The 14,039-nt window shown below is 32.0% G+C and overlaps 2 protein-coding genes across 2 annotated transcripts; one reads left to right on the top strand and one right to left on the bottom strand.

Moving 5' to 3' along the window:
• The first annotated feature begins 3,814 nt into the window (after window positions 1-3,814).
• LOC114389426 (F-box protein At4g35930-like) lies at window positions 3,815-6,752 on the top strand. Its single transcript, XM_028350097.1, has 5 exons — window positions 3,815-3,914; window positions 4,001-4,449; window positions 5,547-5,621; window positions 5,726-5,835; window positions 6,155-6,752. The coding sequence occupies exons 2-5, from the start codon at window positions 4,042-4,044 to the stop codon at window positions 6,414-6,416; spliced, it is 855 nt and encodes a 284-aa protein (XP_028205898.1). The 5' UTR covers window positions 3,815-3,914; window positions 4,001-4,041; the 3' UTR covers window positions 6,417-6,752.
• Window positions 6,753-8,120: 1,368 nt separating this feature from the next.
• On the bottom strand, window positions 8,121-10,051 carry LOC114389913 (GDSL esterase/lipase EXL3-like). Its single transcript, XM_028350618.1, has 5 exons — window positions 9,823-10,051; window positions 9,453-9,583; window positions 9,100-9,339; window positions 8,499-8,754; window positions 8,121-8,320 (listed from the first exon to the last, which is right to left on the bottom strand). The coding sequence occupies exons 1-5, from the start codon at window positions 10,040-10,042 to the stop codon at window positions 8,121-8,123; spliced, it is 1,047 nt and encodes a 348-aa protein (XP_028206419.1). The 5' UTR covers window positions 10,043-10,051.
• Between the last annotated feature and the right edge of the window lie 3,988 nt (window positions 10,052-14,039).

Consider the following 14,039-nt stretch of genomic DNA (forward strand, 5'->3'; position numbering starts at 1 on the left):
AATGCAGTCTATGAGTCAAATACTCATAATATATTTATTTTTCATTCGTTGCAACAAAGAGAGAATGCGACCTATGAGTTGAATATCCATAGTTCCTATTTTTCGTTTGCTACAACGAAGAGATCATGTTGTTTAGTTTATCATTCATCACAACAAAGAGATAATGTGGTCTGTACGCACATAGTAATAAATGAAAGTTCATATAAAGTTTATTACATTTGATTATGATGTTGATTATATTTCCAATGAGCTTTCAAAGGAGTAAATATTAATTTTCATGAAAGTGAGTTTATTTATTTTCACTTTTATGACATGTTGATTCAAAGATAACTCATAGTATATCTTCGAATACTCATAGTATATTAATTTTCGTAATTGCACGTTGATTACATTTCAATTCTTTTTGAATGAAAAACTCGTGCTATGTTTGTTTTGTCCTTCTTGTCCACTTTGTATTTTATGTTCTCCCTAAGTCCTCATGACTTATCCCTTTCTTCCGTTTCCCCCTCAGATACATGGGTGGCTGAGTAGCCAACTTCTTGGGATTTACCGACTTACCTAGAAATTTGTTCATCTTTTTTATAGGCATTTATTGCATATGATGGAGAATATATTTTGGTGACTTCAGTATGATGCAACTATAGGGATAAGGATAGACATACATAATGAGAAAATTCCTTTATTTTGAGTTGTAGATAATTTATCCTTAGATATATATGCTAATGATGTAATTACGATGTTTTAAGACACTTTGATGATTACTATGTATAAATTGTATTAATACTAGTTGATATTTTGGATATTATATCAAGGCCCTATGTTGTCATTTATGGCCTTGATACACACACACACACACATATGTGTGTATGTATACACACACATGGATATATGATATGTTTTCACAAATTATTTAATATGAGGTTTGCTATGTTTTTAGGGAGAACTCTGTTGGATTTTTGATAATCCCTTTGGGTTAGTGATTTATTTGTGTTTAGTGTGAGATACTATTAGGCTAGCTAGATTAGGAAAGTCATAGTTTGTGTGACTTCAATTCTTTAAAAAAATATTTTAATATAATAAAAAATGAAATCGTGCTTTCATATATAATTTTTTCGTGATGAAATCATATATTAAAATACGATTTATCCATTTTCATAATTTTATAAAAATATCTATTTTGATAATTTTTTTTTAAAAAATATATCCATTTCCATAATTAAACCCAGGGTTAGAAGACATTTTTTTATACGGGAGGAAAGGATACAGGTGATTTGAATCCTTGACAAATTTGGTAAACAAACTTGTCGTCATTATTTTAAGAAGTCGCGGAAAGATTACCAGCATATACCATAGCATATCATTACTTGTTAGACTTCAGACTTATTACCACTTGTTGGGATATTCCAGTGGATGAATAAATTGGAGTCCTAGTCAAAAGACAATATGCGACTTCCTTTTTAAGTTTTAACCATAATAATTAACGCTGCAACCTGAGGACCTACACAGTCAACATTCAATCAATGAATTAATTTGATTGCCAAATCGAAAGCCTAGGATCCTATGCTCTATTAGTTAATCATTAAAAGTATCTTTGGATGAAGTATTTAAATAGGAATTTAAAATTTTTTAAGATAAAATTTGGTGTTTAAATATTTTATTTGAAAGATTTTAAAATTCAAGAAATTTTAAACATAAATTTTAGTTAACTAAAATTAAAGAATTTTAATTTGTGACTAAAGTGAGAGAATTTGAAATTTCTCGTTTACTCATTTTTCAGACTTATCCTCATACTCTTACTCGATTTCTTTTTCATACTCTTGCTCGACCCTCACACACTCTCACAATTACTATCACTTTCATAGTTCCATTGCTCTTTCTCTCTGGTTCATTGGTTTCTCATCTTTGCTTTTTTCTTATTCTAATCTAGGATTAACATGACTTTTCCTCTTTGCAAATTGATCCGATGCCAACGGGCTACATCAAATTTCACAAAATATTCTCTTCATCTTTAAAACCCAAATCCAACCAAACCCACTCAAAAGGGCAAGTGTGCTGAAAGTTGACAAAAAGGAGATGTTTGTGCAAAAATATAATGTTTGTGCTTAAGAAATTTAATTAACATTTTCAAATAAAATATTTCTTAAGCACAACTATTATATTTTTTATGATACACAATATTTAGTAATTCATGGTGGTAATTAGTACTTTTTTATTTAAAGATGAAGAAAATTTTGAAAATGAAAAAATTTAATTACTTTATTTAAATACAAAATTTTAAAAATAAAAGGATTTATTGTAGAGATGCATGTGCACGAGGAAGCAAAACAATAATTTATCCTAGTTGCATTGGGAAAGCCTTGGAATTCATTAGTGATTTTCGTATAGTTCGTATTGTGTTTTTCTTTGACTCAAAAACCATGAATACTATCATGTTAATATTTCTTAATTGATTAATCAGCATTCTTAGCATTCTTAGAATACTGATTTATTAAGAAAATGGGAAGTAATTCTTTTATTAAAAATTAAGTTAAAATATAATAAAAAAGCCATAATAAAAGTGTAGAAATGATTAACGTTTTGGTATATTTATTTCTTATTTGTCAATCCATCAATTTGATGAGTGCGCTTCCGTTTTTCGGGTAACCGTAACACAATCACAGTTGCTAATTCGTAGTCCTATACAGTAATTTTTTTGTTTTTTTGTTAAACTAGCTTTCAAAAGCCAAGTTAATATTCACCTGGGATTATTACAAAATAGAAAAATATTTTCTAATGAGTCTTTCCAAAAACATAAAAATAACAAATTTGAAAGTACATGTTATGTGTTACTGTACATGCCGTCTTTTGTCTGTTCTATCGGGTAATTTTGCGAAGCGCGGAACTCACGTGCGAGTGATGAATTAATAAAGGGGCGATTCCGTATTTTTGCGCATTGAATCACTCATGAGTTATAATATGACACGAGGGTTGCCACCTTCTCAGGGCACAGCGTTCAAGTGAGGGCAAATTAGTCATTCAATTATTATTAATTTTCTCATTTCTTCTCCAACATACCAGATTAACTTCCAATGCAAAAAATATACTTTGAAGTATTTAAAATACATGATCTTTTCCTCTATTGTCATCGTAATATTATTAATTTTATAATAATCATGTCAAAAGTCTTCTTAAGAATAATTTTATCATCAAATAGGTATATCAATATAATTTAATTGATAACAGATAAAAAAAAGAAATATAAATTTGTAAAAAAAAATCACATAATATACTTTTGGGAAATGATAAGAAACCTTAAATATAATTAAATTTTGGATCCAATAATTACGATGCTAATAAAAAATGCATATATCAATTGTTATAACTTTTTATTTACAAATTAACGAAATTATTAAACTTTAATTATAAATGTATTTTATTTTATAATTATGTAGTAAAGTAATGTTTCTGTCCCTTAAAAGGCGTAACTCTCAAAATGGCAGAGGCCACTGGGCAGCTCATTATAAATTTTAAAACCTAATTAAATGAAATAACCAAATAAGGATAAACCACTAGAAAACAAATAATCTCCCAATTCCAACCTCCCCAAATTAATCGAAATCCACGCCGTGGCACGAGGTCCGCAATCAATCAGTGACTCCTGCGGGACCCACATGGCCTAGGATACCAAAAACAACCAACCACAACACGCCACGTCATCAAAGGTAGATCGAGTGCAGGCACCCCCACGAGTCCGATTCCTGTGGAGCAAAACAAAGCACAGTTCACCGAAATTTGGCGGGCACCTTAATGTGTGACCAAATTCAAACAACGAAGAATAAAAACCCTAGCGGCCCCATTATTCACTCACTTTCTTATTGTTAAGTTTCCCTCTCTCTCTCTCTGCTCCTCCGTTTCTATTTCCCAGTCATCATCATGTAACAAGCTTTCTCTCTCTGTTTTTTTTTTTTTTCTCTTTCTCCCTCTTTTTATTATTTTTTTTGAGTTTGTGATTATTTTTCAGGTTGGGTTGAATAGTGTGAGCGAGGAACAGGAGAAACAGTAATGGGGAAGGTGTCGCTGAAAGAGAAGGGTTGGAGGGTTAAGGGTCGGAGGCAGGTTCGGAGCTCCGGGAACAAGTACCTGAGACCCGGAGCCCTGGCTCAGCTTCGGTGCTCCAAGCCTTCAGGTTCGGGTGGTGGAGGTAAGTGTTGCTGTACCGATCTCGGAAAAAAGAGAGTGGCGGTGTTGCACTCCAGAAAGAGTGGTGGTGGTTGTGGCGGCGGCGGCGGTGGTTCTGTACAGCAGCGGTATGTGGAGAATAATATTAGGGTTTTCGATAAGAGTCCTGTGATGTTGTCGCCGGTGAATTTGGTGAAACACAACAGTGGTTTCGTTGGGACCCCCAAAACCCCTCGCCTCGACGATTCGCTGTCGGAATCGAAGCTTGAGTCTCTCCCCATGGATTTGTTGGTATGTTATGGTTTTTGTGGAGTTCCCAATTTAAATTAATGAGTTTTCCCCCCCTCTAATTTGGGTGTTTTTTGTTTGATATGTGCTTGTTTGTGAGGGTATAGATGGAAATCGTGTGTGATTGTTGTTTCCCGGGATTTAAATTAATGAGTTTTCCCTAATTTGGGTTTTTTTGTTTTTTGTTGTTTTACCGATTTAATATGTGGTTGATTGTGAATTTAAATTGAGAGAAATGGTATGTTGGAAGGGGAAAAAGAGATTATTGTTGTTTCTCTGTTGCTGAAAGCCAATGTTAATGGGTCATGATTGTAGGTACTCTATTTTTTTTTACGGTGGTTGCCTTGAACTTGAAGGATGTATTGGGATATACTTGTGTTAACTATTTGTTTGCCTTGCACGTGATTGTATCTCAATTTTGCTGGTTTGATGTTTTTGCACACTGTTTCTTGTATTCTTGTATTGGGTCATTTTCTTTTTGTTGATTTTGATTTGTTGAATTTTATGCCTTGCCGGTGTTTTATGTATTTGTAATCTGTGGGTTTCAGTGTTGTGTCCTCACTTGATTGAATGTAGAAGATGTTATTACCGTGATAAAGTAGGAATACAGGAGTATTGGTTTTGTTGATTGCACAGTATTATCTTGCGTATGTGCTTTGAAAGTGGTGCAAAATACTGATGCCATTGGAAAAACTGACTGAGATTGATAGGGGATGGCCTGTTTCTTCTTGCTTGCTTTTATTGATTTGTATGATGTTCAAGAGCATATCTGGTTTTCAGTTTATTTTTGCTAAGTATATTATTATAACTGAAATCTCTTTATCCACCTCTCTCTCTCTCTCTCTCTCTCTTGTGTTTGTGTGTTTATTGTTTTAACCTATATGCTAATTTTAATTATGGAGGAAGTCAGGAATTAATCAATCTTGTCAAGTATTATTAAGGTTGTCAATAGCCGCACAACTACAAACACAAACATATGCAGACTACTTTTTTATATTTGCATTTTACTGTATTCAATTGATTGGCTTAAGTTATGTATTAATTCTTATCTGTTTGAACCATTTCTGTTATGTTGACACGTTCTCTTTCACTTAATTGAGGTTAAAATTCTGTGCCACCTGCACCATGACCAACTGAGGGCTGTCTTCCATGTTTCTCAAAAAATTAGAAAAGCTGTAAGTTGTGTCTCTGCTGTGTTTATATGCCTTTAAATGTTCTCTTATGATTTTGCTATAGTTTTGGCTGCTTTTTAATGACTGACTCTTTCTAATATTGTTAGGTTATAATTGCAAGGCAGTTTCACTTCAATTATACTACTCCAGATCGCTCTCGGCAGGAGATGTTAAGTACAATGACTCCTCGTCCTACTGAGCATTGGCCTTTTTTGTGGTAGGTGTTTCTGACAGTAAGGTCCGATTTGGATAAACTTGTCTATAGACACTTATAGGGAAAGAAAATAAGGGAAAATGAATTAAGGTTTTTTCATAAATTAAAATCAATTGTTACACCTTAGCTTTTGGAGAAGTTAGATAAGAGAGCTTTTACAAAAGTAAAGTGCATAAGTTGATTTTAACTTGTAGAAGAAGCTCAATTCATTTTACCTATTTCCCCCATAAGTACTTATGCAGAAGTTCATCTAAATATGGCCAAAATATTTTTCTGCTGTTTTTAATGCATGTATTAATCAGATTGCTATTAATTTTTGCAGCAAGGGTGATGGGAAGGGAGTTAGGATTCCAAGCCCACACACACCTAAAGCACCTAGACATGGCCCTCGACCTCCTTCTCGCCTAAAAATTTCAGAGATGAGGCAGGTTACAGCTGTTCTTTTCCCAGAGTCAGCATTCCCTTCTCATTGCTTGGTGCCATCAGTTATATCAAAGCCCCTATGCAAATCCTTGGCTTCGAATAGAGTTCTCTTCTATGAAGATGAACTATGTCAGGCAGTTGCTCAGAATAAACTACGCTGAAGCAATTGTCTTCAAAATTCCTTTTTCTTCACTGCCTCATAGTCATGTTTCTCTGCTGTGTATATTCTCTTTCGGTCTCTCTAGCAAATGTTAGGATAGTAAAAATGCAATTTTGTAGTCTGTCTTGGGGCAGTTTAGCTGGTGTGGATATTTGATATGTCTAAATAGATGTGGAGGGTTGGTTATGTTTTCTGGTGCAGTTTAGCTTGTGGTAATAATATTATAATATAATCATTACTTGTATATGTTTTGTATGCCTGGAACAATTGAGTTTCCTTTATAAACAATTGAAGGATCTACTATATTAGTTTCAAAGGTTGTGCTCTTTTACCTATATGCTTTCTTGATTGCAACGAGTTTGTTGAAATCTGTTGGCAAATAGTTTTGTCGAAGTGCAAGTTGCTTCTACTTTTAGCTACAATATTATGATTGAGAACGACCAGTGGTTGCATGTATGTTATCGTGTTTGATGGAAATTCATTGAATTAGTTTTTCTAAAGTTAATGCCTAATCGGGTAGGTGGAACATCAGGCAAAGGGAATGCTACAAAAATGGCTGATTTGCTGATGTAAGTTCTGTTTAGTTGGGTGAAACTAATTTTTAACTGTTCAACATAATTCAGACACGTTCTAATTAATTTGATTTTAGATTTTTCTTTGGAATGTGTTTGCAGTAGAGGAAATTGATTGAGGATATTTACCAAATACTCAGTCACTCATGTATTGTGACATAAATAATCTCTGATTGAGGATTTTTCACTGGAATGTGGTCTACATGAGTTCATTTTTTAACCCTTCAATGTTAGAACTCGTTTATGTAAAAAATCTAAATAAATACGAAGCTATTTCTGTGGATGGTAAATATCCCAATGCATGCCATATATTCTGATTTCACCAAACAAAAATAAGAAACATATATTCTGATTAGTTATAGATAAATCCTACAATTGGAAAAGGCTGTGTACCCGTTACCCCGGACATGTCACATAATACAATCAAAACCATGAAATATCACAAGGATTTTTTTCTCCTTATATAGATGTTAGGTCACATTCTATATATCCATAACAGAGAGGGTGGGAGGGAAAAGGGCAGGCTGAACGACGATTAGAAGAGGAAGATTGTTTTTTTAGAACAAACAGAAAGGATTACATTTTTGTTTTTAATTCTTCAAAATATGAAAATTTCAGATGGAACAGAAATTATTTTCATTATGTTTTTATTATTTCAAACATAAAAATCGTCCCTGCATCATCTATCCGTCACTATTTGCAAGGTAGACTGCATCCAAGCCTAGTGTTTGTAGTGCTCTGCGTCAAATCGTCAAATCATAGATTGTGGTCGTTATTGATGAAGACAAAAAAGACAGAATGAAATGATTTGGGTCCCAGCCAGTAACCACATAAGGTGTACTTATTGTGGTAGTATCAATCTAATTTCTTGAGATTATCCATCTAGAGGACGATTTCTATTTTTTGGTTCATTAAGAGATAATACTTCTATATCTAGCTATATAAGATTTTCATAACATTTTTAAAAGTTTGTATACTTCACACAAAATATTAAAAATATCGGTATCAGATATGAATTATATATAAATACGTAAATCAAATTAAAGTATCAATATTTCACAAGTTCAACCTCGTTTCACACCCATAACTCATCTCAATTGAATTACGAAATCGGTACAAAAAGGAGAGGATTTTCAAACAAACTTATGAATGTTCTTTTTTACAATATCTGAGACAAGTATATTATAAGTTCGCTCTGTGGGGTGAACACTGTCCCAGAACACATATTTAGTTGCATCTTCACATATTTTAAAGGACAAAGAATTACAGACAGGGCCTGGTCCACAACATGCACTATCCTCCACTTCAAATCCTGATCCACAAGCAACGAGTCAGTGAATCATAATTCATGTTGTAATTTGGTTGGTAATCTTTTTCTTCTTCCAGAGAAATACTCTAATCATAATAAAAATATTAGGACCTAATATAGGCTATATAGTGCATACCATGAAATTTAGCTATGGTGACACAACAAAAAGAGTATAAGGCTAAATATAAATGAAGAAACTTACCGAATTGTTTGTGGTGTTGGATTAGTTTATTGAATTCACTATAGTTTTCAAGGTAGACAAGTCTAGCTTCTGAAAGCTTTTTGTTGAGAGCCATTATTGAAGAAGAAAGCTTGGAGTTGTAGACCGTGGCTGCCTGGTTTATTGATTCTACACAATCCCTTTCTTTGCCTCCCCCTATTGTTCTTTGCAACGGCACACATCCTATTGGTGATAGGCTCACTACTCCAATCTTTCTTGCTCCAAATTTATATAGTTCCTTCCATTAAATTTCATGACATTTCCGTCAAATTGTGACCTTTTCTAATAAAAGGGATGTTATTGTTAATATAATAAGATGACTTAAGCTTCTTTTTTCATGAGGTTCTAGATTCAAACTTTAATGCTGTCATTATACAGCAAAAAACTTATAGCTTCTTCAATTTTAAATCCTAGGTTGTACTAATTATTGTTTCTCTTAAAAAATATTTTGCCAACAAAATGCAGGATCGGACCTTTCAATGAGTTAAGATTGATTATTAAAATGCATTAACTGATAATATAGTTGAACTGCACAGGACATTGATATTTTTTTCTATCTTGGATTCAAATATTTTTCACATCAAAAGCATACCTGTAGAAAATTTGAAGATATATTGACTAGCATACTTGTATACTCTTGAATATTATACTCTCTGCGGAATGATGTCATAAAATATGTTCCTGCAATGTCATTACTTCCCATGCTGATGATAAATATGCTTTTTGCTAGAATGAGAGCTGTCCTTGCTTCTCCCACAGCTGCCTTCAGTTTTCCTATGTATCCTTTGAACATATTCAGTTGATCCTCCACTGACAACACTGACTGATACAACATAAATGCAAAAACTGTTTTGGAATAGTGGTAAAACAAAGTTGAAAATAGGATTGAAATGTTAAGAGATACAAAGACAATGGTGGCTGCAGACTGATGATTACTGCTATTTCTACTGTTAGATGATCATATCCTGAGCCGGCAGAGGCAAAACACACCCCAGTTAAGAGGTCTTCGACCTTCAGATTTGGATCAAGATAGGGTGGCAAGGTCTCCTTTATTCCAAGTATTTCAGCTGAAATTATATGCAAATTTCTAAGTATAATGAACCATGACAGCATTTTCTGCCAAATTCTGTTTATAGTTGTGTTATACATTCAACAACTCTTTCTGTGTCTATCTTTTTCTATCGCATCATTTATTACATCTCATATTCTCTTTTCCCTCTTTTCTCTCTTAATTGTATAATTTGTTATAAAAATAACATTTCTCTTCTATTTGTAAGCTATCTTTATAAGCATTAGTAAGAAGTACCTAAAAAGTCTGAAGGGATCCTGCCATTGCTAAACCTTCCCGTGGCTTGTCCTCCAATGAAATCCCTCCCATATGGTTTGAAATTTGCCTTCACTATTGTTTCAATATAATTGTTGTTCCCAGTATCCAAGACTGAATCACCAAAAGCTATAAGAGCAGGAAATGTAAAGTTCCTATATTTTGTTTGTGATGTGGCTGTTACAGCAAATGGATAAAACATAACAACTAAAAGGCATGCATCAAGAGATTTAAGGGATGAAAGCTTCATCATGTGATTTGAATTTGACTCTTATGCTACGGTTTCCAGCAATATAAATTTACAATGGCGATTGTTTGACATATTTTGTTGATTGGAACTCGATAATCATTTACTTGTTGGTATTAGCTACTACTTAAGTGAGGCAGCTGTAGTTATTCAACCATTAGGAAATCTTGTTTTCACGTTTTTTACGAAACATAGCTCATACATATAATGTGTTTCCTTTAAAGTACCTGTTTACATGCATAACTAGTCATTTTTCCTGTTGATAGGAAACCACCAGCAATCGTCCATATGCTGCTTGGACTCCGGCTTTTACTTAGGGAAAGTAAATCTTTAGATCAGAGATAGCCAAATATTTTATATAGCTATATCTAGTATTTTTTTTTATCAATTTAATGAAGAGAATGGAAAACTCTGAAAACTATTACATGGTAGAGAGCATTTTCTAGTGTCTGAACATAAGTTTCCAATGAATCCCTTGTCATGAGACGTGTTTGATGTGTTCATCACAAATACGGGTTATCATCAAACTTGGATAATTATAAAGAGATTAGGTCATCAAATAACGGTTAGTGATAGCGATTTGTGTCTCTTAATCAAGTGGTTTAGGATTCGAATCCTGATTGATGTTTGGGTATGAAATAAATAATGTTAGGAGCATCATACCCATCTTATGTGTGTACACGGTCCTCGATGAAGATTAGTGATTGCTTCTTATGGGATAACTTCGTACTAATATCATGGTTAGCAAAAAAAAAATAAAAATCCCACACACATGTACTGACATTTAGGGTTGGTAGTCCAACCCATCTCAACACATCCTATAAACATGTCAATCCAACCAAACTCACTTAAGGTTGAGTCTTGAAAATATTGGCTTAGTTTGGCCCACCACAAGCTAGTGGGTTAAATAGTTTGACCCATCAGTCCACCTAAAATTAAAAAAAAAATTATTTTTTTTAAAAATTCAACAGAAAATCAACTTTTTAAGAAAAATAAATTTGAATAAATCAGAAAATTATTAGTTAAATGAAATCCTCCACTATCCACACACCACACCTACAACAAAAATATATTATCACAAGGTAGAACTATAATAACAAAAATTTAGAAAAATGACAAGCATTTTATGTTTACATAATAGTCTAGAATAAAATAGTCTTGAACAAGACACTAAATAAACAAAATTGAAGTCTAGAACTTTGAAATCTTAAAATAATATTACAAAATATTAAGAGTCTAGAACTTTGAAGTCTTTAAACTATTATAAAATACTAGGTTTTTTTAAGGTGGGTTAGGTAGACCAACCAGACTCATTATGGGTTCAACCCAGATCGTAAGTGGACTGAGTCTAGTTTCTCAACAATTGCAACTTATGTGACTTTTTTGGGTCCAACTTGAACCCATGGAGGTGTGAATGTATGTATACATGATTTTGATGATATCAAAAGAATAATAAAACAAAGTTGCTTCAAAAGATAAACATGGCTTCAAGATTAATACAAGATTGCTTCAACAAACAAAGTCTTGCTTCAAGATTAACTCAAGATCAAGCCTTGCCTTAAAACAAAGTGTTTTCAAGACATTCAAGGCTCTGGTAATCGATTACCAAGCAATGTAATCGATTACCAAAAGATAGGGTTGAGAAATAGCCGTTGAAAAGGGTTTTGAATTTGAATTTTCAACATGTAATCGATTACCATATGTCTGTAATCGATTACCAGCAACGAAACTCCTGAAATTCAAATTCAAAAGTCACGACCCTTCAAATTATAACTATGAAATCGATTACACAAACATTGTAATCGATTACCAGTGGAAAATTTTCAAAAAATATGCCAACAGTAACATCTTTTCATTGGATTTGTGAATGACCATCAAAGGCATATAAATAGGTGACTTGGACACGAATTTTATAAGAGAGTTTTGCTAGTCCAAAATGTCTTATCCTCTCAAAAGAAAATGAGAGAGATTCCAAGAGAATTTCATTACCAAATGCTCTCTCAAGAACTCTTGGGCAAACACTTGCAAATTCATTAAGAGTTCATCCATAGATCTTCATTGTAATATTCTTCTCTTGAAGAGAGAATTCTTCTTCCATTCTTCTTACTCAATGAAATTGATTAAGGGACCGAGAGTCTCTTGAGTTGTAAGAATTCTTGAACACAAGGGATGAGTTGTCCCTGTGTGGTTCAGGATTTTACAAAGATAGTGGAAATCTCAAGTGGGTTGCTTGAGTACTGGACGTAGGCACGGAATTTGCCGAACCAGTATAAAACTGTGTTTGCATACTCTCTTCCCTTATCTTATTTATTTTGATGCAATCAATTGTGTCTTGCATGTTTAAAGAACATTATTAAATTGATTACTGCTTCTTCTGCATTCTGAGTCTATCTCTTTTAGAAGGGGGGGGGGTTAAAAGTTTGTTAGTGGAAAATTAATTCACCCCTTCGTAAGTTATTGAGGCCACAAGGTCCAACAGGAGGGCCGGGTTAGCCCATGGGTTTGGGTTTGTTTTGACGAATTTACTCACAGTTGCACATGCACATAAAATATAGTGACATCTTGAACTCGTGAAAACGCCATGGATTAAGCCAACATTTTAAAAAAAAGATAAAAATTGGCTAAAATATACAAATGGTCCACTAACTTACTTTTTTGTTTTTAAATTAGTTTCCTAATTCTTACAAGTTTTAAAATGGTCCCCTTATTTAATAAAGGACATATTAGTCCTTTTGAAAAGTTTGTCATTTTTGGTTTTTGGACGCAATTTTGAATATTTTTTTTATTGATTCAAGATGTGAAATTTATCCTATTAGATACACCTACATGAAAAATATGAAACCAACTAACTTTTGAAACTAAAGGATAATAAACGTAATAAAAATTACGGGAAAAATGAGTCTCATGAACACAAAAAGAATATAATATTAGATTTTTTAGTTTTTAGGTTACTTGTGAGAGTCACCATGTAATTTTACCTTGTTTATGTCTAGATAAATTTAATAGAAGACTTATTATGTCTGGAAACAATAAACAAAGTTTAAAATTATGTTTCAAAATTAAAAATTATAAGTTTTATGAAAAAACTAATGGATTAATTAAATAAGATGACTATTTTAAAACTTTTAAAAATTAAAGGAACAATTTAGAAATAAAAAATTACTTGTTACAAGACCATTAGTATATTTTAGCAAAAAATAATTAAATGAGACTAAATATATTTTAACCTAAAGAATAAATAAAATCACAAATTAACCAACAATGAAAATTAAATATAAAAATATATTTTAATCTATAATAATATTTTAATGAAGATGATATAGCTACTTATTATAGTTATAGTTATAGGTAAATCCTACCATTGGAGAAGGCCACGTAAACTTTGCCTCGTACACAATACAATCAAAATCATGTCATATCGAAAGAATTATTATTATTATTATTATTATTATTATTATTATTATTATTATATAATACTAATATTATGTTGGCTTAAATATACAATTTTTTTTATAAATTAATTATTTTTTATTTTTATTTTTGTCCCTATAAGATTTTTTATTTATAAAAAAGTCCATATATAATAGTTGTCAATATTTTTTCATTTAGTCATTGTCATTAAAAATTACCAACTGCGGTTGACATCACAGCAGGAACTAAAAATAAAAAAATAATTATAGGACATGTTTTTTTCATAGGAACTAAAATAATAATTTATAATAATAATTTATAATGACTAAACAAAAATAATATAATTTATAGGGATTACTAATTTATAAATTTATTATACATGGCAATTTATGATTAGACATCGGTATAAAATTATTTTAAATTATCATCAATTCTACATTGTTAGTGATAATCTATTTTCTCACAAAATAAATATATAATTAGAACCCTATATATAAATAATTTAGTTTTTATATAGTATAAAATATTTTTTATTATCAAC

Source organism: Glycine soja, chromosome 16, assembly GCF_004193775.1.
Source record: "Glycine soja cultivar W05 chromosome 16, ASM419377v2, whole genome shotgun sequence".
NCBI lineage: Eukaryota > Viridiplantae > Streptophyta > Magnoliopsida > Fabales > Fabaceae > Glycine > Glycine soja.

Excerpts from the sequence above, each read along its gene's own strand:
- LOC114389426 (XM_028350097.1), top strand. The coding sequence starts at position 4,042 with ATGGGGAAGGTGTCGCTGAAAGAGAAGGGTTGGAGGGTTAAGGGTCGG. Across the intron at positions 4,450-5,546 it reads CTCTCCCCATGGATTTGTTG|GTTAAAATTCTGTGCCACCT; the intron begins GTATGTTATGGT and ends CACTTAATTGAG. Across the intron at positions 5,836-6,154 it reads GAGCATTGGCCTTTTTTGTG|CAAGGGTGATGGGAAGGGAG; the intron begins GTAGGTGTTTCT and ends TAATTTTTGCAG.
- LOC114389913 (XM_028350618.1), bottom strand. The coding sequence starts at position 10,042 with ATGTTTTATCCATTTGCTGTAACAGCCACATCACAAACAAAATATAGG. Across the intron at positions 9,340-9,452 it reads ATCTAACAGTAGAAATAGCA|TCAGTGTTGTCAGTGGAGGA; the intron begins GTAATCATCAGT and ends ATGTTGTATCAG. Across the intron at positions 8,755-9,099 it reads ATTTTCTACAGGTATGCTTT|GAACTATATAAATTTGGAGC; the intron begins TGATGTGAAAAA and ends ATTTAATGGAAG.